Raw genomic sequence first — 26,431 nt, 5'->3', positions numbered from 1 at the left:
TTCTCCCCGTCTTTCTCTCTCTCTCCTCAGCTTTATCTTTCTCATTCATTTACTATTCGTTCCCTTCTTTCCAACATTGTTGTGTTAGTAGTTGCTATGACAGCAATGACGTAGCAGCGAGCGAAAAATGTCAGTTTTGACTCTATCATAAATAAATGGACACTACCAACAGTAACAGCTACCATCCTGGGGCCGGTGTCTGAAATCAGGTTAAGTTCAATTATACATTATTATACCTTCTGTCTACTCTTTCCTTATCTAATAACAACTTGTCTTTGCTTTAATATTATTTTATAAATTCGAAGATTTAACTTTTCTGTTAAAACAATGAAGATATGCCTGATAAAAAGTTATTTCAAATATTTTTTACCTCAATAATATCAATCTGTATTTGAACTTCGTATCTCTGACTTTGGACATATTTCATCATAGTTTGATACGTATTTTAAATTTTGTTAGCATATATAGTTTCCTTAATTGAAACAAACTCACCAAGTTAACCGAATATGGTGTCACAACACCAAATACACAGATTTTAGTTTAAATTACAGTAGCATTTATTGCTAAATTAATGTAGTTATTGTTTAATCTTAGGAAAGTCTTGATCCAACAAACATGATCAAAGATATTCCAGATGTCACTGTCCCGTGTTTTGAGACTGTAGGATGAGGAGGCATAACTACAGTTTGGTACCCCATCTCCCTTGTTATGTTGGATGTGATTTGAGGGAAATTAAGTTATTTCTACCAGGATCCCTTGTTGGGTTGATCATTACTCAGTGTATAAAGTCTGTTACAGCCCTGTAAAATAACAGCCGATAATGAACTTTTGGATGTCAAACTGAAATACCTAGAAGTAAAAGTATTTGATTCTGACTATTAAAACATCGAAATTAGATTTAAATCTATGCAACAAAAAAGTTGTTTTTAACTATGTATATTGTGCGAAATTAAATATATATGCAATATTTATAATGGACAATTATTATTATAAACGTACAAAAGTAAACAGGATGAAAATGCAGAAATAAAAAGAAGGAAAGAAAAAAGAAATCAGTAAATAGATGCAAGTGTTTCTGAGGTAAATCCTGTCAAAGTTAACCTTGTCTTTCATTTCGCACCCTGGGGGGTGGGGGGGACAATAAAATAAAGTACCAGTTAAGTACTGAGAACGATGATATCGACCAACCCCTTCCCTAAAAATTGCTGGCCTTGTGCCTAAATCAGAAACTATTTATCCAATGCAACCAGTAACAGTCCGTGTCGTCGGCAAATAATGAAAACCAAATAGTGAAAAGTTTGTGAAGTGGAATAAACTATTTTGTTACGGAGGAAGAGAAGACATTTCGTGGGGAAAAACAAAGTTTTGTAGAAGAGAGATGCAATGTTTTCCTCACACCAAATTTATTTTTTAACTCTTATGAACTTTCCCTAAATATTAACATAATTAATGTCATTGATCTGGTAATTTTTTTTGTTACGTCTAGGGAGAGTCATCATGCCAATATAACTAACACACACACTGGTTCAATTCCACTCATTTATTAAATATCCGATTTTTTTTTTGCCAAAGCTCTTTCGTTGTTTTTTTTGTTTTTTTTTTTGCAACCTTCTCAGTGACTATCGACTCTGTCCGTTCATTTTGTTACATTTTTAGGGTATCCTCTGCTTTTACGATCTTAAATTCCATCTGCATGTGTTTCATTCTTGGTCCCCAGTTCTTTGGGAACGAAATATACATAGATACATGTATACATATATAAGGCCAATTTTGAATTTAGGAACGTAAAAGCGCGGATACCCCATTATATCGTTGGGTCATGAATTTGTTGTGGCAGCGATCGACCCTATGTTCCAGGAAGACATTTCTACCGACACCGGTTCACTTAGGGACCTGGTTAATTAAGTTGTAGACTTTTGTTAATTGTGTATCTAAATCAGGAATTAATGACATTTCTCTGATGTTCGTGGCTTTAAAATTCGTCAGAAAGGAAACAAAAGGAACAATATCAATACACAAAGTTTTTGGAAATTATAAATTATGACTTGTTGGTTATTTACATAGGCCTGCCTTTTCTGCATATTAGAAGGGCAATTTTATAACGAATGTTCTAATATCTAACAAGTTTATTCTGTAATTAGTTGATTGTCTATGACTCGACATCCTTTATTGGTAATCGATTCCTAGTTTCCATGGTTCCCAATCTTGTCCTTTATGTTCCTTCAATAATTTATACGAATGGCCTCTTGTTGACTGATGGAATTCTCAGATATCTTTGCTGAGATTGATTTACATTGCTGATGCTAATGAGAAAACTCCGACGTTAGTCTCATAAATCTGTGGCATAAGTAAAGGAAATCGATTAAATGATCAGTGTAATTAGTTCCCTGTGAGGTGTGACGACGATGCGGTTTCAATTCATGGTTAGTATTCCTTCATTTATCAAAAGAAACCAATAATTCGGATGGATTCTTTGCTAGCTGTATTCGTTTAGAGGTTCGAAATCTAAAATTTAAGATGTATCAAATCATTTTCTGTGTTTATATAATTGTAATTATTTTGTTAGAATTTAAATTGAACGAAAGTCATGAAAAAAAATAAACTAATGTTTTTAAAATGAAATTGAAAACTAAAAAATTTCATTTCTTTCCCTTGTGAAATTTCCTAGAAATTTAATTTTTTTTAGTATTTTGTTTTTATATTTAAATTTATAAGTTTGTCAAAAGTTGAAAACGAAGAAAATACGTTCTTCAGCATTTGTAATGAAATTTTATAATTATAAATGTTTTTAAAAATTGGTTTGCCTTAAACGTACGAAATTTTTGTTTGTTTTAATAACTAATCAATTAAATTCTAAAGAATGAGATATGTGAAATGCCTCTTTTTACTACAATATTGTGTGCGTTGGGGGTGGATGCGAAATTTCTTTAGAACTTTAAACAGCGGAGGATCACGTGCATAATAAAAGACAATAAAGCTCATAATACTGCTGAGACCCCCTTCGACTGACCATGGGATTGTACCTAGAAAGTTACCCTCCCAGTCCGGGCAAAGTTGTTTATGGAAGACCAGCAGTCGCCCCTCTCCATGCTACCAGTGTTATTCAATGGAAAAGCAAAAGGGCCGATACAGCTTGGCACCTGTGACGTTGCAACTCATTTCTACAGCTGAATGAACTGGAGCAAGGTGAAATAGAGTGTCTTGCTCAAGAGCACAACACGCAACCCGGTCCGGGATTCGAACTCTCAACCTCACCATCGTAAGCTCGACGCTCTAACCACTGAGCCATGCGCCTTCACAGTTCATAATATATCATTTAATTATTACATATATAATGCAAAAATACTCCGCAGAAAGCAATAGTCAATAAAATAGAAATTAAACTTTAAAATTTATTCTTTCTATGCGGTCCAGTCCGAAATGATTCATGCCTCGATGATTAGTGACTCCCTGATGTAGATGATAATGTTTAACATTTGCACAATACCTCATATTTTGTAGGGTGTGGAGTACTGTTGTTGGAAATAACTTTGAATTTGACTGACAGTTATTTATTTTAGGAACTTCGCCTTTCGTTTCTCTGGATTAAATTTCGTACAGAAGTTTCGCCTCTGACCCCTGAAACTGGTGGAAATTGTCATCTGATGAAAGACCTCAGCCCAAATGTTTGCAACAGGGCAGCCCCTGCCAAGGCACCCAAGAACTAGTTACTGGTGTTAAACTAGACGATAGATTAATTCAATTATATGCTTACACTATTTGTGCCCTTGTGCCAGACTGAAGCAATAGAGTAGCAGACAATGCCTTATATTTAGGTTTGTCCTTCGTGCTCTAAGTTTAAATCCCACCAAATTCAACTTTATCTTTCACCCTAAAGGATCAATAAAATAACTTCTGGTAAAGTTTAATCATCTTATACCTCTTCCCAAAATTTGGGTCTTGTATTATTATTTTAAAGCCAAGTGGCAAGCTGGACAAAATATTTAGCAGCAGTTTTTCTGGCTTTACATTTTAAGTTCAAACTCCGTTAAGCTCAGCTTTACCTTTCGTACTTTTCAGGTCAATAAATTAAGTACCAGTTGAGCACTGGAATTGATGTGATTGACTTATCCCCACTCCTAAAAAAATGGCTGGCCTTGTGCTAAAATGTGAAACTATTATTATTTAAATTTATGTAATTATTCTTCTAAATTTCTTTTAACTATTTCAGCCACAAGTCAGCAGGATGGTCACACGTAAGTAAATATTTTTATATATTTTTTAAAATTTTATTTTCAACTCAACGAGGAAGGATGGCATCTACAGTCATTTCAGGTCATTTGAGACTAGGTGTTGGTGATAATTAAGTGCAATTAGTATGATTAATGTTCAAGTTGAATTATTAGGGATTAACTGTGAGTGAGAAAATACATCTTAAGAGAGTTCCAGAGAGAGATTACTCTCAAGATGTATCGAATAAAAGTGTTTAATACTAAGTAAAGTGGGATATGCCAGATGCAAAATTAAAAAACTAGATCTGTATTAAATGGGATAAGATACAGATGGTATATAGTCAACAACTTCAGTGATGTAGAGACCATGCATTTAGTTACATTCCCTTTTACATTGTGTTCAGATCCTTCTGGGATTTTCTGACCCATGCAAGCATGGAAGCATAGACATTACACCCACCCCTTAAATTTGTTGTCTTGTGTCAAAGTTAGAAATTATCGCCATCATTATCATCCTCTTCATTATTATTATTCTTGATTTTCAGGACCCAAGACTGCTAGAAGACTTTTGGTAAGTAGCATCAATAACATTAATTTGTTCTCATTTCCCTGTTGTACATTAGTTATACTGTGAGGTCGTTACTGTCTACTTATTAGTATGACTAGTAATCTTTTGATGCAGGGCCATGCTTTTAGTATCAATACAAATACAGTTAGACAGTTCATTTGACTCAGCATGATATGAACATAAAATAAATAGTTTTAAAATTTAGACTTTTGAATGTATTTTTTTTCATAGTTACACATATTGTTCTGCTATAAAGCTGGCTGTAGCACTTTACAGTTTGGTATATCAAAACAAGTCTACTAATGTGTCATGTCTAAAATATTAACAAACAATGCCTGTAACAACATTTAAACTTATCACTTGTTATAAACTAAGTATCATTTGTCCATTTCTTTAATAAAGACAAGGAACTTCTAAGTTTGAACATTATCCAGATACACTGAGTGGCTTAAATGAATGTTTGTTACTCTTTGACTGTCACATGCTGTCTAGTCACTTGTGACAGTGACAGGGTTAAAACAATTCTCTTGTTGGCAATAATTAGTATATTCTTCATTATTGTTGTTGTCATCTCCACCACCACCATTAATGATATAATAATTGCCTTGTTCAGCAATCATGAGATTAGACAGCTCTGTATGACAGCATCATTTTTCTTATACTTGTAATTTAATGTTGGTGTTTTGCTATTTTTGGTTATATTATTCATTGTGTATTGGGTAATGGTTGCAAGATGATAATCTTTTTTCTGAATCATCTTGACCCATCAAAGAACATAGAAAAGATTGACACCAATTTAGAGTTTTAAGTTGGTGGTGGTGGTTCCAGTTATCTCAATCAAGTTCTATACTGTTTAATGTTGTTGACTAAGCTTCTATTCTAGTTTCTATTGCCACCCACCCAAGATATCACCCTATTTCTAATTATTTTATATTTTGATAGGACAATGATAAACCTAAGCCAAGTATCAGGTACGTAAATATTTTCCTTTCATACCTTAATCTCATCTTTTATTTCTTTGTCTACAAAAGTTCTTCCCTATAGCTTCAGTCTCCTCTGGAAGATCCTTCCTGCATACCCTCTCTGCAAAAATCAGTCTAAATACAAGTTGCACCAACTTCACCTGTCCAGAAGGATCTCAAGAGCTATAGATTCTGCACCTTTTATTCAGACTAAACTTTATATAAACTTACTATTCCCTCTTACAGTTAATGTTTTTGACATTACATACCTTCAATATTCAGCCAGAAAACATTACAACTCATTACAATAAACACTTAATTAGAATGTTTCCCTCCACACATACACTGTAGTAGTTTCCCTTCCTACTTTTTTAATCTCTTTCTAGTTATTTCCCTTTATTATAACAGTCCAGTATTTCTCCTCCCTCCAGTGCATTATATTTCCAATTTCTTTTCATTTAGCAGTGAAGATTTCTATGCAAACATGGCTGCTGTAGCTGAAGAAGAATCTGACTTAAGCTTATCAGATGTTGATGCTGACCAGTTGGCTAAGTCATTAGCTGTAAGTCCACCTTGTTAACCCTTGCGATGGTATTGTCATTGAGTAGTCTCAGTATAACACAAAAGTTTCAATTAAAGTAAGATTTCATCCATTATATTTTTTTTCGCTGCTTTTGCAGATTCCTATGACTCTCTGTCACCATCCAATTCCATTATGAATTTGAATTGGAAGCTTGGGTCATAGTGATTACACAACCATGAATGCTTTGCAGTTATTCTCTTGATAGAGCTTGATGATCCTGACCATTAATCTTCTAGGATTTCTTCACTCAGCGTCAATGTAAGAAGCACCATTGGCTCAATTGAGCTTTTCTGCTACCACTTCACAATCCACTATGCTGCAGTTCCATGACTTTGACATATCCCTGGCAGGGTGGCTGAATGGCTGCTATGCCTTGCCAAAGGGCTGCCTGTTACTATGCATGGCACAGTCATCACTCCATAAAATATTTTCAGATTACCCGCATACCCAAATTTGTAATATAACTGTCACCATTTTGTCTGAAGGTTTATGATAGCATTACAGAGTAGCCTCAGTCAATTCTGCTTAAGTAGAGGTTTGGTACAGGGGTAATAAATTAAAATATTATTGAATCTTTGATACATATAACTATTACCCTCTTATCTTTACTATGGTTGTTGGTTGTGATAGCTTGTGATGAGTGAAACATTTAACCGTCATTCTTGGAAATTTAGAAGGAAAATTACTATTACATCAATCTAGTCATATAGCTTGAAGGTTACATTGTTAGACTGCCAAACCAAATGGTCAGAAGTTCAAAACTAAGAACAGATGTTATTTTTAACTTGAGTACATTGTTTTCCTTAGTATGTCTTGGTTAAACTTTTGGAAAATGATGGAGACAAATGCATAAATTCTTTTATGTCTGTCTTTTTCATCATAAACTTGCTCATTTTTTATGAATTGTTGGAACAGTTTTAGGGATGGATAGCCACCTAACACTCAACCATGAAACTGAAACAGTACAGTTGCCCAACCCCTTAATTTTATCGCTGTCAAATGCCTTAGCTTTAGAGCTATTCAACTCCTTAACCACAAAATTTTCCAGTCCATTATACAAACGAAAGTATCAAGTCTCTTAGCCTTGTAGCTATCTAACCCATAACATCACAGATTCTAGGTCTTTGTAATAAGGTAAAACAAAGTTGTTTTCAAGATGGTTATTTATTTATTGTAGGATTTGGATGACATGGATGCAGATCTATTTGGTGGGCGGAAGAAAGACTCTGACAACAAGGCATCACAGAAATCGAGTTTGGCAGGTACTTCAGAGTCCCACCATCCTCCTAGCAGAGATGGGAGCCAAGATCAAGAAGTAACACAACAGACAAAAGATGAACCACCAAAAACATCTTCAACATTGAAGAATCAAGAATCAAAATGTAAATCACTTTCAAAGTTGTTTTCTTTTTTATCATTTTTTTGCACGTGTGAGTGTGTATATGGAGATGCACCTCATAATTTGTGTGTATATGTAGATATATGTGTGCATGTATGTAGATATATATATATAAATTTATGTTTGTGTACACGTTATCTTTTCTTGTTAAACATTTTGAAACCTTGGTTTGAAATTATCCCTTGATCAGTTTGTTGCATTCATTTTTGGTTTACTTCAAGAATGGCTTCACTGAATGACAAATTAACAAACCTGATTGATCAATTATTTCCAGTTAACGACAACATAGACTTGACTGGGTTGTTATCTGACGATGACAGCCTTCTTCAATCTATGGACAAGAAAGAGATTACTACTAAATTAGCCTCAGATACAACAACAACAACAACCACAACAACAAAACCTGGTTCTACAGATGCACCTCCACCTCCAACAAAGACAACTACACTTAACCCATCTCCAAATACTTCCAGTATATCAAAAGTGAAAGAAACTAAAGGTAAAGTAAATATATTTTAAGTCTCTAACAATCCAAGAGGAAAATGATGGAGTTTTCTCTATTGTCTTTCATGTTTGTGTTCAGGTGTTTGCATGTGTGAGTTTGAATATCTGCATTTATATGTGTATTTCTTTTTTCATTTTTTTGAGCAGAGAAGCCAGTGCTCATGCATGACCCTTTATCTGTGTGTGTGTATATATATATACACACACACACACACACATATATATATATACAAAGGGCTTCCTTCAGCTTGCTTCCATCTACCAAATCTACTCACAAGGTTTTGGTCAGCCCTAGGCCATAGTAGAAGACACTCACCTGTGGTGCCACATAGTGGAACTGAACCAGAATCTGTGTGGGAAGAAAACTTCTTAACCACACAGACACGCCTGTTGGGACAAAGGTTTCTATGTCCAGATACCCTTCCTGGTGGCAACCCACGCCTGTTTCCATGCGAGGTAATAATCTCACAGTTTTACTATAACAGCTAGTAGAACCCTGAGCAAGAAATATAAAACAGCATGGTGGTCAGGAAATAGCAGAGGAACTGGAGGTGTGAGAGTTTTGGTGAAGGAAGAAATCTGTGAGAAGGTGGTGAAGGTCAGGAGAAAGAGTGACAGAGTGATAACAGTAGTGTTAGCATTTGAGGAAGAAGTGGTAAGGGTGATTTGTGGGTATGGTCTGCATACCCACAAATGATAACTGCAAGTGGAGAGATAGAGTGAAAATTGGATCAGAGCTTTGCAGTGAAAGTTGGTGTGCATCAGGGATCTGTGTTGTCACCATTGTTGTTTGCAATAGTGGTGACGGAGAGTGCAAGAGAGGGACTGTTAATGGAGACACTGGATGCAGATGACCTTGTTCTGATGAGTGGCTTTAGTTTTGGACTTTTGTCTTAGATATTTAGAAATATACTGAAGTAGATTACATCTGATGTACTGAAATTTTAACTGTCTTTGTGTACCATAGTATGGTAGAGTCCACAACTTCTCAAACAATCTCTGAAAATTAATAAATTTGACAACTGGTCCAGTTGGATCAACAGTATTAAAACAAAAGCTGGAGCTCAGCCCCTAAAATTGAGGGAATATACTACAAGGGCTACTGATTTTCGAGTGTATTTTATACCAACAAGTATTTGATTAGTATCCACCTAATTCAGTTCATGCAACAATAATTGTAATATCCAGTAAACATTTTTTTTTTTTTTAACTTTTCTAGGACCTGCTACCAAAAAGGCTGTGACATTTAACAATGAAGATGATATATTTGATGAACTTGGTCTAAATGACAGTCCACAAGAAAATACTCAATCTTCAAAATCTAATCTTGATTATCTTTTTGGAAGATCTTCCCCAACAGAAACTTTTGGCACTTCTAAAGACAAAAAATCCCTGGTTGATGATCTTTTGAAGGGTAAACATGTTACTAATTGTAAGTTTGTGTATAATTAATTATCTTTTATTCTGCTAGCTTGAACAACAGTAATCAATGCTTTATTAGCAGTTAATTGCTATTCATTAGATTTCTTATCAACCTTACTGATAAGATGATAGTGAGATGGGGGTGGGGTGTTGTTGTTCAAATTCATTAGAATGTTGATCCAAATACTTTGCAGTATTTGTTTCACCTCCTTATATCTTGGTGAAGGCACATAGCCTAGTGGTTAGGGTATTGCACTCAGGATTGCAAACAAGATCATGGTTTTGATTCCTGGACTGGATGGTGTGTTGTGTTCTAGTGTAAAACACTTTGTTTCCAGTCCACTCAACTGTAAATGAGTAATCCTGTGACAGACTGGTGTCCTGTTCAGGGGAATGCAGTGATCTCAGTCACTTATACACAATGGAAATGACTGCTAGTTTGCTGCATCATCATCATCATCAACATTTAATGTCTGCTTTCCATGCTAGCATGGGTTGGACGATTTGACTGAGGACTGGTGAACCAGATGGCTACACCAGGCTCCAATCTGATTTGGCAGAGTTTCTACAGCTGGATGCCCTTCCTAACGCCAACCACTCCGAGATTGTAGTGGGTGCTTTTACGTGCCACTGGCACGAAGGCCAGTCAGGCGGTACTGGCAACGGCCATGCTCAAAATGGTGTATTTTACGTGCCTCCTGCACAGGAGCCAGTCCAGCAGCACTGACAACGATCTCGCTCGAATGTCTTTTCACATTCCACCGGCACAAGTGCCAGGAAGGCGATGTTGGCCTAATAATATTAGAATAATAATAATAATAATAATAATAATAATATCAATGTTTTCTCATTATGATTGACCTATTATATTAATGTTCTCTCATTATTACTGCCAGCATCAGAGCAGGGAACGAACAAGGAAGAAGACTTCATTTTTGGCTCATATGTACCTTCTGCTGCTGCATCATCAACCTCATTATCAACTACAAGGAGCGGAAGGTGAGCCACATTGATTGCTCTGCTCTCCCCCCTCTCCCCCCCTCTCTCTCTCTCATGACACAACTCTCATCATTATCATTACCACCATTGTCATTGTTATCAATAGCAGCAACATCACTTGAGCCCATGATGTAGCCTCTACATCTTAAATTAACCAAACTAGAAATAGCAGCCACATTGGTTCAAACAATACTATCTTAAAAAATGAAACGAAAAGTCACACTGGATTATGTAGTTCTTGTCATCATCATTATTACTACTTTCGTTATCACTTTCATCATTATCATCATCACCTTTATAAAACATCTTGTACTACAAGCCTTGCGTTTATGTAATGAAATGAAAGTATCTTTATAGATGAAGTCCAAAGGACCTTTAAGAGCCATTTCTTAGCTCTGGTTCTATGGTAATTGACGAATGAAACATGAATCTTCCCATAGACAAAACACCTATTTATTGCAGTTATTTTCCTTCAAATTCCCATTTTGGCACAGGTAGGATGGTTTGACAAGACTCAATGGATTGGAGGTCCACATCCTGCTCAAATGTTTCATTTTTTTTTTTTTTTGCATGGTTTCTAAGGTTGGACCTCCTTCCTAACACCAACCATTTTACAGAGTGTATCAGGTACGTTTTTTTTTTTTCTTGGTACCAGCACTATAGAGGTCACCTTGCCATCAGTAAGTCTAAAGAGCCCTCTCAGGCTCTTTATTGTCACAGCTTCAATTGATTACCAATCACTTTTTGTACTGAGTGCTTTATGTGGCACCAGTACTATTGATGGCCATCTTTGTTGTTAAGGTGGTGAGCTGGCAGAATCATTAGAGTACTAGAAAAAATACCTTGCGGCATTTGTACCAGTACTTTAGGTTCTGAATTCAAATTCAGCTGGGGTCAACTTTGTCTTTGATCCCTCCAGGGTAAGTAAAATACTAGTTAGTAACTGGGATCAATGTAATCAGCTATCTACCCCACACTCCAACAAGACCCAAATTTTAGGCCTTGTGCCTATGTTAGAAGCAAGTATTGTTTATGTTGTTGTTACATTTCCAATTTTCTTTGTCTAATTGATAGATTGCTTGATAAAGGTGAAAGTAAATCTTCCCTGTTGTCAGATAATTCATCCAAACGAAGAGGGTCCTTTCTGAAGACATCTCTGGATAATGATGATGATGATGATGATGATGACGATGATGATACCTTTGACTGGTTAATGGGAATAAGTAAAGAAAAGAGCTCAATAAAATCTTCCACATCTCACAAAACAAAGAAGACAACAAAACCAAAAGTAGAAGAAAAGAAGAGTAAAGAGATTGTTTTGGATGATGACGATGATGATGACTGGTTAGGAATCAAGAAGGCCACAACTGATACTGAATTAAATGAATCATTCAAAACTGAGATCTCTCACCCAGCTAAACCAAGTTTGACTCTTAAAGATGTTCTTCCACCTAAAACAGAAACCCCTGGGAAAGTTGAAAAATCTAAGTCTGACGAAAGTTTTGAATTTAATGTCACTCCAAAAACAAGTGCCGTCCGAAGAAAATCTAGTGTTGTAACTAAATCAGAACCAACAATTCAAACAAGTGGGGGCCTGGAAAAATCAAGTGCCTTATCAAAATCTGAGCCCTTTTTTTCTCAACATAATACAGTCCAAGAAAAACCTGAGGAAATAACGGTAAATGCATGGTTATTTTATAAATATAGACATGGGTTATGACTGTGTAGTTAAGAAGCTTGCTTCCCAACTGTGTGATTTTGTGTTCAGTCCCACTGTATGTCTTCTATTATATCCTCCAGGCCAACCAATGCCTTGTGAGTGAGTAAATTTGGTAGAAGGAAACTAAAAGAAGCTCATTGTATATGTATGTGCGTGTGTGTGTGTGTCAGAGTTAATGTCTCCTTCTCTTAACATCACATATTAATTGTAAGTGAACATCACCACCACACAAGCGGTGTTATTTGCATCCAACCTTATGTGGAAACATGTCTGGTAATGGGGAAACATTATCTTGCTTGGAAACTGGTTTGGTTAGCAACAGGAACAGCACCAGACAATAGAAAATTAGCTTCAATGAATTCCTCCTGACCCATGCTATCATGGGAAAGTGGATGTTAAACTGAGGCTGAACAAAGCTTTTATTATTGCACACAACATTGAGTGTAGATGGTTGAGTTGATGGCATACTGGAAAAATGATAAACTATTGGTAACTGAATACGAACACAGTAATGATATCTTGTTACCATCAGTTTGTGTCTGTTGCCAAGACAGTAAACTCTGAAAAGCTCAGTTGGCCTATCTCCTACAGGATTGTCATAGTCATAAATAGATACTGTTGGCTAGTATAAACCATTCCTGTAAGAAACAGCAGCAGCAGATATGAATGATTTGTAAGCTTGTAATATGGGATTCAGTTTCTCCTAGTAACCTGTCCAGGGCAAGATCTCTTGTGTATTTAATGATTTTATGGTACAAACTGTTTTTTTTTTCTTTTTGTCTTCCTAAAAAATTCTTTTTAATATTTGGTAAGATGAGTACATCGAAACCGGATATATTTTAAATCACTTACTGTAACAAAAATATTAAACAGTCTCATTCCCTCCTTTTCTATCTCCAATTACACTGTTTACATAGATGTATTCGTATAGAAAATGTCATAACTTTCAGTCTATAGAAAACTTAAAAGTGATATATATATATATATATATATATATATATATAAATTCAATAATAGGATGAACTCTTTTACAAGAATTTATCAAGTAGCTAGCATGAAAAAACCTCATATGGGAAAAAATCCATCATTTATTCCCGAAATATATATTTTTATTTATATAAGGGCATTACTATACAATAATGCCTCACACTATGAGGGACTCTGAGGTCAGACTACCATAAAAAACACATTTTTACCGAACGCGAGGAAATGCAACTCTCAAAGCCAGCCCCTTAAAAACAGACTGAATTATAGATCATGATTTCGTAGTTATTGTAGTATTATACAACCTCTACTCTTCAGTATAATATGGTCAAGAGAAATAGAAGTAGACAGAAATTCAACATACCAAACGAACACCGCGTATCCATTGTAGTACACAGAAGACTGTTTATTGCTTACTACCTATGTAAGTGGCGGTTATATATATATATATATATATATATATATATATATTATAATAATTTTTCCAGAGGATGTAGCTTTTGAATATGAAAATTTAAAAGTTTAAAAACCTTATAATATATATATATATATATATATATATAATCATAAATATATAGGGATTGACAGTAACCTGCTTCTCCAACATACTGAGAATTTCGAAATAGCAGTCAAAGAACTACTGATTTCAAAACTACAAATTATTACTCCAGATTGATAGCGATATCTTTGATACACACAGAACAAAAAACAGTAGAGAAGAGTAAAAAACACTTGCCTTTAGTTAATTTAGTACAATTGTTTCACAGTTAAGAGTAAAATACTCTATTCTGATCTTCAGCTAAATATTCTAATAAATTTGTTAATGTCTAAATAACTCACGTTAATTTTGACCATGTGAACATCAATACCACGTGAGGAAGACGTTAAGAAATTTATCGGCCAGTAAGTTCAAAATCCCTCGCCCTAATGAATTTCAATTCAGTGTGCATCAGAAATAGTCCTGCACAGGAAAGAGACTCGTACGAATTCCTGTGGTTAAACTATCCACCTTAGAGTTATTATTAAAATATAGATATGCAGGGCAGGGAATCGTCAATTAGTAATAAAATTAATAATCAACAATTTTGCCGGGTAGCTCAGTATGAAAAAACCTTCTTCGGTAAAAATTTATAATCATAAATATATAGGGATTGACAGTAACCTGCTTCTCCAACATACTGAGAATTTCGAAATAGCAGTCAAAGAACTACTGATTTCAAAACTACAAATTATTACTCCAGATTGATAGCGATGATTATTAATTTTATTACTAATTGACGATTCCCTGCCCTGCATATCTATATATATATATATATATATATATCTCATCATCATCATCATTGCTTAACGTCCGACTTTCATATATATATATATAATTGATTTTCTTTTAACAGGTGAAATCTCCAAAGTTAGCAGCACCCTCATCAGCTGAGCCAGCAGTGAAACCCTCACAGAAGCCACCACATGTCACTAAAGAGGACCAACCTAAGCGCAGGGACAGCTACAATATTTATCAAACTGCTGATAACCAAAATACCTCACAAGATTTCAAACAACAAAGTATGCAGGTTCTTACAGAATTAAATTCTCCAAAACCTAGTCTTCACATTGTGCCAAACGTTACTAAGGGCCCCTTAGATGGTTCCTTAGACACACTAGCCGAAGCTGAGATTAAGGTAATGCACACATGTGTCGGTTGTGTTTATGTTTATACTTGCACACATGTTACATGGTTGATTATACATTATACATACAATCAATTGTACATGCAGTACATACTTGCGTTTACATATACAACTCCTACATGCAGATATACTTGTTTATGCATGGAAAAACATGCACATAACTCTTTTGAGGCCAATCCACTGATCATTACTTGTTCTATGATTCAAAATTCCTGTCTTAAAATGATCTACATTAAAATCTTTCTTCAAAATTCCATGATCACTTATTCCAAACACCAGCTTAATAATCCTTTCTACTATAGGCACAAAGCCAGAAATTTGGGGAGGAGGGGACTAGTCGACTACATCGACCCCAGTATGTAACTGGTACTTAATTAATCGACTCCGAAAGGATGAAAGACAAAGTTGACCTCAGTGGAATTTGAACTCAGAACATAGTGATGGGTGAAATACCGCTAAGCATTTCATCCAGCATGGTAACAATTCTGCCAACTTACTGCCATAACACCAGCTTACTAACGACAATATTATTTTACTAAATTCTTCATTATTTTAAAAAACTGAAACAAAGGTATTATATTTCAGCATAAATATGGTAACGAAAAGCAATCTGGTGTTCTTGTACCCTGTAATGGACAGATCTTAAAAAGTGGGTGCACCAGGTTTCTTATAATATATAATTATATTCAGAGACAAGATGATTATTTATTTGTACAAATTCTTTTATTTAGTATTAGTCATGTTGTTAGAGATACATTCCATATTTCAACAGAAAAATGATGACCAAAGGGTTAAATACTGTTCCCCAATGCCACCTCAACTCACTGTACCATATTTCTGCAATCCCTGTGTAACCTCCTGTATTATATTCTGTGTACCCCACCAGTGTGGTCTGCTTCTATCTTCTGTGTTTATGTGTCTCAATAGATACACCGTCTTCAAATAGAGAAGGAACATTTGACTATGTTAAATGAAACTGTCCAGAAACGATGCAACGAAGAGATAAAAGCTGTTGAACAATCATATAAGTAAGTTACACACACTGACCTCTCTCTCTCTTTCTCTCTCTCTCTCTTTCTCTCTCTCTCTTTCTCTCTCTATCTCTTTCTCTCTCTCTTTCTCTCTCTCTCTCTTTCTCTCTCTCTCTCTTTCTCTCACTTTCCACTCCTGTTAGGTGTTCTGTCTCTTTCTTTTTCATTCTCATTCTTTCTCCGTTTTCTTGTGCTTATCTTTCTCAGTTTCTCTCTCAACCTTCTCCTCTCTTTCCCCTCTTTCTCTCCTTTCTTTCCCCTCTTTCTCTCCTCTCTTTCCCCTCTTCTTCTCCTCTCTTTCCCCTCTTTCTCTCCTCTCTTTCCCCTCTTCTTTTCCTCTCTTTCCCCTCTTCCTCTCCTCTCTTTCTCCTCTTTCCCCTCTCCTCTCTTTCCCCTCACCTCTTTCTCTCTTCTCTTTCCCCTCTCCTCTTCTCTCCTCTCTTTCCCCTCTCCTCTCTTTCTCTGATGGTTGTCTGTGTGTATATGTATGCCTCCCCCTCTCTCTTAGTTTTTCTGTCTTTCTCTTTCTCCCTCTGATTATTATCTGCCTGTCTCCACCTTCCATCTTTGTCTCTTTGCTCTTAAAAAGTTAAAGACATGTAACAGACTCAACCAAAGGACAGCTGGAGATATTCAGAAGCGTTTTTCATTCCTTTCCAGATCCAGATTTCAGTTAATTGAGGATACCCAGCAGGAGAGAGAGGTTAGGTTGAGGCAAGAAAATGAAGAACTCCTCAAACAAAATCTTGAAAAAATCTGCCGCCTTGAAGATGAGAAATCTGCTTTGATACAACGTCACTATGCAGCACTGGCAGTATTTGAGAAAGAGAAAGCTGCCGAGATACAGCAACTACGGGAAGCCCATCGTCTAGCTTTGCAGCAGGAAAGGCAAGATTTTACTGAGACAATCAACAGAGTGAAGGAAGCTAAGCTTCAAGAATTGGAAGCAATTAACAATTTCCAGTCAACAAATAGGTAAGATGGCCCATGAAAATCTCTTATATTTCTTTAGCATCATTGCCTTTGTCGCATAATAGACACCCAGTATACTCTGTAGAGTGGTTGGCATTGGGAAGGGTATCCAGCTGTAGAAACCAAGCCAAAACAGATGACTGAAGCCTAGTGCAGCTCTCTGGCTTACCAATTCCAGTCAAACTGTCTAACTCATGCCAACATGGAAAACAAACAGTGTTGATGATAATAATGATGATGATGATGATGATGGTCATGTGGTGAGAATGGATGAGGATAGCTGTGTGAAAAAGTGTCACACCGTAGTGGTTGAGGGAACCTGTGGAAGAGGTAGACCCAGGAAGACCTGGGATGAGGTGGTGAAGCATGACTTTTGAACATTAGGCCTCACCGAGGCAATGACTAGTGACCGAGACCTTTGGAAATATGCTGTGCTTGAGAAAACCCGGCAAGACAAGTGAGATCATAACCCGTGGCCTATGCCAGTGGTGTAACCAGCCCACTTATGCATACCTTTCCTTCATTGGGCACCAAACTCTGCTTGTGAAAACCTGTTGAGGCAAATGAAATCAAAATCAAATTTGATGACAGCACCGCATGACTGGCATCCATGCTAGTGGAGCGCTAAGAGCACCATCCGAGCATGATCGTCGCCAGGGTCACTGACTGGCTCCCATGCCGGTGGCACGTAAAAAGTACCATTTGAACGTGATCGTTACCAGTGTCGCCTTACTGGCACGTAAAAAACAACATTCGAATGAGGTCGTTGCCAGTGCTGCTGGACTGGCTCCTGTTCAAGTGGCACGTAAAAAACACCATTTGAGTGTGGCTGTTACCAGTACCACCTGATTGGCTGTCGTGCCACTGGCACGTAAAAGCACCCACTACACTCTCGGAGTGGTTGGCGTTAGGAAGGGCATCCAGCTATAGAAACTCTGCCAGATCAAATTGGAGCCTGGTGCAGCCATCTGGCTTGCCAGTCCTCAGTCAAACCGTCCAACCCATGCCAGCATGGAAAGCGGACGTTAAACGATGATGATGATGATGAATCCTGTCAGAATTTCTCTGTCTCTCTCAAAAATTTGGACTCTTATTCTACTATTATATAACTATACTTCATCACATAACCTCTACATCTACTACCATCACACAACCATGCTACGATTAACTTTCTTTGCTGTAGGTACCATTCACTAATATCGCGTGGCCATAACTCCATAACCAACTTCTACTTTACTTATCATGCTCTGCCATCTCTTGCCTACACCTGCCTATACTCTTACAATCATTACAGGCCACACCACTATCACCTCTACTGTAGCTATCATCACATGTTTGCATCTTTCTCACCTACTCTGTTATATTCTACTACCATGCGACCATATTACTTTTATCTTTCTTTACTCCATCACATATCTGAAACACCTTCACCAACTTTTACTCTTATTACTGTCCAGTTCTGTTATAAGTCCATAACACCATCATCTGCTTCTATTGTAGCTACCAGCCTCTACTGTTACATATCTATGTCTTACCAGCCTCTATTGTTACATATCTGTGTCTTACTTCTACCTTAGCTACCACCATAGGGCCAAGCCTACCTACCATCAACTGGCATCATGTGTGCTTCAGATTATCCACTGTTCTCTTTATAGATCTCTAAATATTGTGATGGAGAAAATGAATACAAATGCTGAAGAACTGGGTCAGTTTCAACAGAAGTTAGACAGGTGGCAGAATCAAGGGTTGGACGAGAGAGAAGTGTCAATACGCAACCGTGATGAACAGCTGAAGATGTTGCAAGCAAGGTTGAACAGGCAGCAGGAAGAAAATGGACGTGAGAGACTACGACTGGAGGCCCTGATTGAAAGACTGGAATGTCAACTTCACAGTCAGACCCAGCTGTTGGAGGACGAGAAATGGAAAGTGAAGCAAGAGGTGAACAAGTACCAGGCATTGCAGGTGTCTGTTGAGGCTGAGAAACGGTTGTGGGAAGAAGATCAGGCCAGAGAGAAGGCTGCTCTTGATAAATGCAGGGTAAGTACACGTTTTTAATTAGTTGTATGTCAATCAACATATATTGTAGTGAAATGTGGTGAAAATATTGGTTCTTAACATAGACACAAGGCCACAAGATTTGGGATAAAGTGTATACAATGAAGTAGTTGTATGCTGTCAACTTAATGTGGCAGTCCCCTGAAGGGAATAATACTACTGTTGGTTAGACCTAGGAAGCTGCACCGCTTCTTGTCAGCCTTGACACATTTCCTGTGTCCTAATGTTTACAAGGGAGAGACAGGAAATATGTCAAGGCCGACAGGAAGTGGTGCAGCTTCCTAGGTCTAACCAACAGTAGTATTATTCCCTTCAGGGAAATGTCACATTAAGTTGACAGCATACAACTACTTCATCGTATCACTACTGCATAAATCTCTCTGAGAGATTTAGAAATGTATTATTTCTAAAAGTGTATATAGTTAGTTAAATTAAACCCAGGATTTGACTGGAGCTTGTTCTATTGACCCCAGAAGAATAAGAAACAAAATTAACTTTGACAGGATTTGAATTCTTTAATGTAACTAAATACTACAAGATATTTTGTCTGATAGTCCACCACTTTTTATGATGGTGATAATAATAATAATTTTTTTCTATCATAGACACAAGGCCTGAAATTTGGGGGAAGAGGTTAGTCGATTACATCAACTCCATTGCTTGACTGGTATTTATTTCATTGGCCTCAAAAGTATCAAAGGCAAACTCAACCTTGAGAGAATTTGAACTCAGAACATAAAGACAGACAAAATGCCAGTAACCATTTTGGTCAGAATGCAAATGTTTCTGCCAGCTCACCATGGTTTCAATTTTAGGCACAAGGTCAGCAATTTTAAAAGGAAGGGGTAAGTCAATTACATTGACCCCAGTGCTGAGCTTATTAGTCCTGTAAGGATAAGGGTCAAAGTTAACCCCAGTGGAATATGAACTCAGAACAAAAAAAAGCCAAATAATGTTTGAAAGATGCTGCTTTGTTATATTTCAGATTTGTCAAATAGTTGATGTATATATATACTTGTGTACATCATCATCATTTAACATCCGTTGTCCATGTTGGCATGGTGGGTTGGATGGTTTGATCAGGGCTGGGAAGCTGGAAGGCTGCACCAGACTCCAGTCTGATTTGGCATGGTTTCTATGGTTGGGTGCCCTTCCTAATGTCAACCACTCCGAGAGTGTAATGGGTGCTTTTACATGCCACCGGCACAAATGCCATTTGCATGATACCAGTATCTGCTATGACTGTGGTTTTGCTCGACTTGATGGGTCTTCTTCTCAAGCTTGACATACCAAAGGTCTTGGTCATTGCCTCCGTGAGGCCAAACTCGAAAGGAGCTCAGCCACTTTGCCTTCGTAAGGCCCAACGCTCGAAAGATGCTTTTTATGGGTCTTCTTTTCAAGCATGACATAATGTCTCGGTTGTTGCCTCTGTGAGGCAAAAAACTTGAAAGGAGCTCAGCCACTCCGTGAAGCCCAGTGCTCGAAAGGTGCTTTTTATGTGCCAGTAACATGACACCAGCATCAGCCACAACTATGATTTCACTTGCCTTGACAGATCCTCTTAAGCACAGCACATCACCAAAGGTCTTGGTTGCTAGCCGTGAGGCCCAAACTTCAAAGATCATGCTTCACTACCTCGTTCCATGTCTTCCTGGGTCTACCTCTACTACAGGTTCCCTCCACAGTTAGAGACTGGAACTTTTTTACACAGCTGTCCTCATCCATATGCATCACATGACCATACCAGTGCAGTCAATTCTTGCACACCACATCACATGCCTCTTATTCCCAACTTTTTTCTCAAGATGCTTACACTCTGTTGTACATGCACACTGACATTGCACATCCAGTGAAGCATACTGGCTTCATTTCTTTCAAGCCTGCACATGTCCTCAGCTGTCACAACCCATGTTTCACTGCCATGTAGCATAGCTGTTCACACACAGCATCATACAATCTGCCTTTCATTCTGAGAGAGACGCCCTTTGTTGCTCTGTGAACTTTGCCCAGCCTAATCTTATTCTCACAGCTATGCTCTCAGATCATCCAACTCTGCTACTAACTTGGTCACCTAGACAACGGAAGCTATCTACTACCTCTAGCTTAATCCCCCTGGCAGTTGATGGAGTCTATTTTCTGTGCATTTTTGGTGTTTATTGTACTTGTGCATCTTCCACATACAAAGGCTATTTTCCCCGTTAACCTTCCTCTAATGTTGCTGCACTTTTTATGTGTCCAAAGCTTACATTAGGTGTATCTTATGGAGTTTCTACCTATGCCTTTTCCACAGATCAAGCAGGACCATCTACCTGAAGAGATTTGTAATTTTCTGCCTTCCTACTTACTAAGACTTTGGTTTTTGCTAGGTTAACTCTAAGGCCCTTCAATTCTAGACCTTGCTTCCTGACCTGAAACTTCTCTGGTTCTGGTAGTGATAAGATCATCAGCATAGAGGAGCCCCCAGGGGCAGCCTATCTTAAATTCCTGTTATTGCCTGGAGGAGTATGTTGAACAAGAGGGAGCTGAAGACCAATCCTTGGTGAACCCCTTCTTGTACCCTGAATTCTTTACTGTACTCGTTGCCAACTCTCACCTTACTGATAGTGTCCTTGTACATGGTTTGTACAGTTCTCACCAACCACTTGTCTATCCCTGGTTTCTGCATTGACCACCAGATAAGAGCTTGGAGGACCCTACCAAAGGGTTTATCTTTGGCTATGTATTTCTCTTGCAGCTGCTTTACCAGAAATATAGCATCAGTCATGCTTCTCCCTGGCACAAAACCAAACTGCATCTCATCTAGACTAACTCTCTCCCTAATTAGTTGGGCTATGGACTGTAACTTTCATCACCTCATCCAACAATTTGATACCTCTATAATTATTTCTATTCAAGGCATCACCTTTACCTTTGTAACAGTTGACTATGGTGCTGCTACACCAGTCATTACTTCATGAACCATCTGATTTACAATACAAGTGACTAGACCCTAACCTACACCGTTAGATATTTTAAGCATCTCAGCAGTGATTTTTGATGCACTGGGGGCTTTCCTTGTCTTCACATCCTTAATTGCTTTATCTATCAGGGTACTGTCAATTCAGGTAGCTGGTCCCTCAAGTGGGTCAACATTTGGCAGACTTTCCCCCTCTCATTCATTCTCTACATTCAGCAGTTTTTCATAATGGCATTTCCAAGCCTCTTTCTTTGCAGAATCATTAAATACAAGTGCACCATCATCCATGCAGATACATTTCTCTCCCATGACATCATAATTTTCTCTCACACACTGTATTGCAATCTGAAACACTTCAGTTCTTTGGTCCTCCTGTTGCTGAACATAGGCAAACTTATTTTCTGCTAGATAAACTTATTATTTTGGCTAGATATACCAGTCTCCTAGCTTCCCTTCTGGCTATCTGATACAGTTCCCTGTTACCCCCACTCTTCCAGGCCTGTTTCTTTGCTCTAATGGCCCTGTACAGCATCGTTCCACCACATTTGGTCTGTGGCACTCAGCAAGCTGTCCCTCAAGAATTCCCTCTATGTCACAAGCCTGTAGCTCCTCCTCTCTCTCTCATCAAATTTCTCAATTAGGATGTCTCTAACTTGTGTACAGATTTATGTATGATGTGGATTGGACGACAGATGAATGTCATAATGGTGATGGTGGCAGTGATGGAAATGAAAAGATGATGTGATTTTGAAAAATGGTAATTGGGACAGTGGTTATTATCTAACCTCAGGCCAGTCCTGAACTAACAGGTGTATGATCAAAGATGCTCCAAATATGACCATCTTTTACTCAGTCATAATATATATATATATATATATATATATATATATATATATATATATATATGTATATATAAGATTACAATATCTGATGTGTTTTCCATTTTTAAGACAACTGGGTGTGGCTTGTGAGACTTAATTGCTATTTGTAGCATACAAGCTTCCTCATTGTTGATGGTTGGTTGCAGTTATGGATGTTAAATATGGCTCTAATTCTGTGTATGTTTGTTCTATTGATGATAGAATGATCTTTTGGAAGAACAGAAGAGACTAATGACACAATTAGTTGAAGAACGACGAACTTTGGCTGAGGAAAAAATCCAAGCAGAAGTGTCACAGAAACTGTGGAAAGAACGAGAACATCAAAATATCGTGAAGGCTGCCAAGGTAAAGTGGTAATGCTGACTGTCTACATTTCCTTGTTTTGTCTTAAAACTTTTCTTATATATCTACTTGTATATGGTTCTGTTCTTAAGAGGTCTGTTGCCCAACCTTGTGGGTTTGCATTCAGTTCTAGACGAAAACTCTCTCTTTCTCTCTCTCTCTCTCTATATATATATATATACATATATATATATATATATATATATATATATATATATATATATATATATATATATATATATATATATGTATGTAAAAGACACCCATGCTGATGGCATGTAAAAGGTAACCATGCCAGTGATACATAAAAGGCACTCATGTTATTGACACATTAAAGGCACCCAGTACACTTTCTAGGGTGGTTGGTATTAGGAAGGGTGTCCAGCTGCAGAAACCATTCCAAAACAGACTGGTGCTGGTGCAACTCTCTGGCTTACCACCTCTAGTCAAACTGTCTAGCCCATACCAGCATTTAAAACGGACATTAAATGATGATGATGATACATATATACATATATATATATATATATATATATATATATATGAGAGAGAGAGAGAGAGAGAGAGAGGGAGAGTTGCATAAAAATCCATGAGTAAAAAAAGCAGGCACTCTCATTAATAGAGTGAGCATATTATTTTTAACAATACAATATTATATTCTCATTATCAGCCTCTTGTGTGTGTGTGTGTGTGCGCGTGCTCACACACACACACATAGTTGATTGTTTTTACTGTTGCTTACAGATTGAAACTGAGTTTGATGTGACAATGAAGGCCCTTTCTGAAGAAAACGAAAAATGTGCCACACAGAAAGAGATTTTAGACACAGAACAGAGGATGTTGGAAAAAGAACAGAAAAAATTGAACAAAGAGAAGTCACTGTTTGAAGAAGAGAAGTCCCAAGTTTTCAAAATGGCAGCTGAGATCAGAGAACGGTCTTTACAAATAGAGTCTTTATATACAGTAAGTTGATACAGCATTTGTTATTTACCACAAAGGTCAGGGAAATGTTACAATGGATACTACACTGCATAACTAATGCAGCTATTATTTCAATGCTGTCATTTTAGGTGCAGGCATGGTTGTGTGGTTAAGAAGGTTGCTTCCCAACCACATGGTTTCGGTTTCAGTCCCACTGCACAGCACGTTGGGAAAATGTCTTTTACTGTATCCCTGGGTAAGCCAAAACCTTGCAAGTGGATTTTGTAAACTGAAAGAAGCCCATTGTATGTGTGTGTTTTGTATATATGTATATATTATATATATATATATTGTGTCTACACTGTTACTCCCTCCACCACAACCCTCTCATAACTGTGAATCTGTTCCAATCATCGTGCTTTACCTCTTCTCATCACCTCACCTAAGATCTTACATCCTTTCTCCTATTCTCCTTTAGTTATTGGAACCTTTTAGTCTTACAAGTTGTAAAGTGGCTTTATTAGTGCTGATGCCAAGAAAAAAACACCCATTACACACTGCAAAGTGGTTGGCATCAGGAAGGACATCTGGTGGTAGAAGCAGGCATTGGAGTATGATGTGGTACTCTGACTTGCCAAATCCTGTTGAACTTTTCAATCCATGCCAGCATGTTAAATGGTAGTGGTGGTGGCCATTGTTTGTAAAATGTGAGCAGAGAGATAATTCCATATGGAGATTGCTATATCAAGGAGGAAAGATTGAAGGAAAAGTGCTTAATGCAGATTTACATATCAAAGAACCATGCTTTACTTTTCTCTCTCTGATCAAACTAAATAAAAGGATATTGCAAGAGGTTAGATTCAACTGTCTCACCACAATGACCCAATAAATCTAATTAGATTTGATTTCAACATCATCTCCTTCATTGGATATGAAACTCGGCTTGCGAAGACCTGTTGGGGCAAGCGAAAGCGAAATTGTGATGGCACCTGTGCCCAGCGTCGCCTTTCTGACACATGTAAAGACATTCGAGCGAGATCATTGCCAGTGCCGCCGGACTGGCTCATGTGCAGGTGGAATGTAAAATACACCATTTTGAGCGTGGCCGTTGCCAGTACTGCCTGACTGGCCTTCGTGCCGGTGGCACATAAAAGCACCCACTACAGTCTCAGAGTGGTTGGCGTTAGGAAGGGCATCCAGCTGTAGAAACTCTGCCAAATCAGATTGGAGCCTGGTGTAGCCATCTGGTTCACCAGTCCTCAGTCAAATCGTCCAACCCATGCTAGCATGGAAAGCGGACATTAAACGATGATGATGATGATGATTCACAATTCCACTGTTAGTTGGTACATTTTTATGTCTGCTTTCTATGCTAGCATGGGTTAAATGTTTTGACAGAATCAATGTTACTCCACTGTTTCAGTTTTGGCATGGTTTCTATGACTGGACATTCTTACTAATGCCAACCTCTTAACAGAATGTACTTGGTACTTTTTTTTTTGTAGCACCAACTTTAATGAGGTTGCTTTGTAACTTACAAGACTGAAAGGGAGAATAAGAAATAGAACGGTTGCTTTATGCAAAGTGTTTGGAGGTTAAAGGCAAGAACTGGTTTGTTGTGGGGAGAGATTTGTGGCTACTTCACATTTTACAAAGGTTGGTGGGAGTTGCAGGAGTGGTATCGAAAGAAGAGGTGTACATGGTGGTGATGAGGTGCCAGAGTGTACCTTCAGCATAATGTATCTAACAAAGTGACTAGATGTTTATAGGAGTAAACATAGTATATGGAAAACTGAGATGGGGTGGTTGATGGTAATAATGAGTTGGAGATAAGAATGAGGGGAGTAGCTCAGAGGAAAGGGAGTGGTGACTGAGAGTAGAGGTGGCAGCACAAAAATGATGATTTTATATTGTAAACAGTAATAAGTTCTATTTTCATTACTTATGATAGCAGAATAATACAGTTGATAAGAAAGTGGTGAAGGGAATGACTGTTTGGGAGATGAATGGTGGAATTAAAGAATGGTGAGAATTATAATACAGTCCTCGCCGAGACAAGAAGTTTTTACACTATAATGTCAACCTTTCCCAACAATATTTTATACCTTTCTTCAGTGCAGTACTCTTTCCCATTACTTTGAAGAGGCTAAAAGTGTATAGGTGATTTTTTAAAATTCAATGTATTACTGGTACTTCATTAAAGCCAGTGGGATGATCTCTCTCTCACCAGCTGCTA

The 26,431-nt window shown here is 37.5% G+C and overlaps 1 protein-coding gene across 7 annotated transcripts in view; it reads left to right on the top strand.

The window, feature by feature from the left end:
• The window catches only part of LOC106881107 (uncharacterized), a 28,495-nt gene that overhangs the window by 674 nt on the left and 1,390 nt on the right, over positions 1-26,431 (top strand). The window contains exons 1-16 of one of the 7 annotated variants that reach the window (XM_014931343.3): positions 44-209; positions 4,211-4,235; positions 4,757-4,782; positions 5,722-5,750; positions 6,204-6,303; positions 7,502-7,706; positions 7,998-8,222; positions 9,447-9,659; positions 10,546-10,648; positions 11,723-12,326; positions 14,747-15,028; positions 15,965-16,065; positions 16,729-17,043; positions 18,696-19,077; positions 23,134-23,277; positions 24,019-24,237. In XM_014931343.3, the coding sequence (XP_014786829.1) occupies positions 4,226-4,235; positions 4,757-4,782; positions 5,722-5,750; positions 6,204-6,303; positions 7,502-7,706; positions 7,998-8,222; positions 9,447-9,659; positions 10,546-10,648; positions 11,723-12,326; positions 14,747-15,028; positions 15,965-16,065; positions 16,729-17,043; positions 18,696-19,077; positions 23,134-23,277; positions 24,019-24,237 (2,958 nt within the window). In that variant the 5' untranslated portion in view covers positions 44-209; positions 4,211-4,225. Of the gene's footprint in view, positions 1-43; positions 210-1,004; positions 1,081-1,122; positions 2,424-4,210; positions 4,236-4,756; positions 4,783-5,721; positions 5,751-6,203; positions 6,304-7,501; positions 7,707-7,997; positions 8,223-9,446; positions 9,660-10,545; positions 10,649-11,722; positions 12,327-14,746; positions 15,029-15,964; positions 16,066-16,728; positions 17,044-18,695; positions 19,078-23,133; positions 23,278-24,018; positions 24,238-26,431 lie in introns of those variants that run through there. The other 6 variants (XM_052967891.2, XM_052967890.2, XM_014931340.3 and 3 more) reach the window with 6 other exon arrangements.

Source organism: Octopus bimaculoides, chromosome 5 (assembly GCF_046866305.1).
Source record: "Octopus bimaculoides isolate indiv1 chromosome 5, ASM4686630v1, whole genome shotgun sequence".
Lineage (NCBI taxonomy): Eukaryota > Metazoa > Mollusca > Cephalopoda > Octopoda > Octopodidae > Octopus > Octopus bimaculoides.
This window is presented reverse-complemented; position numbering and strand designations above follow the sequence as displayed.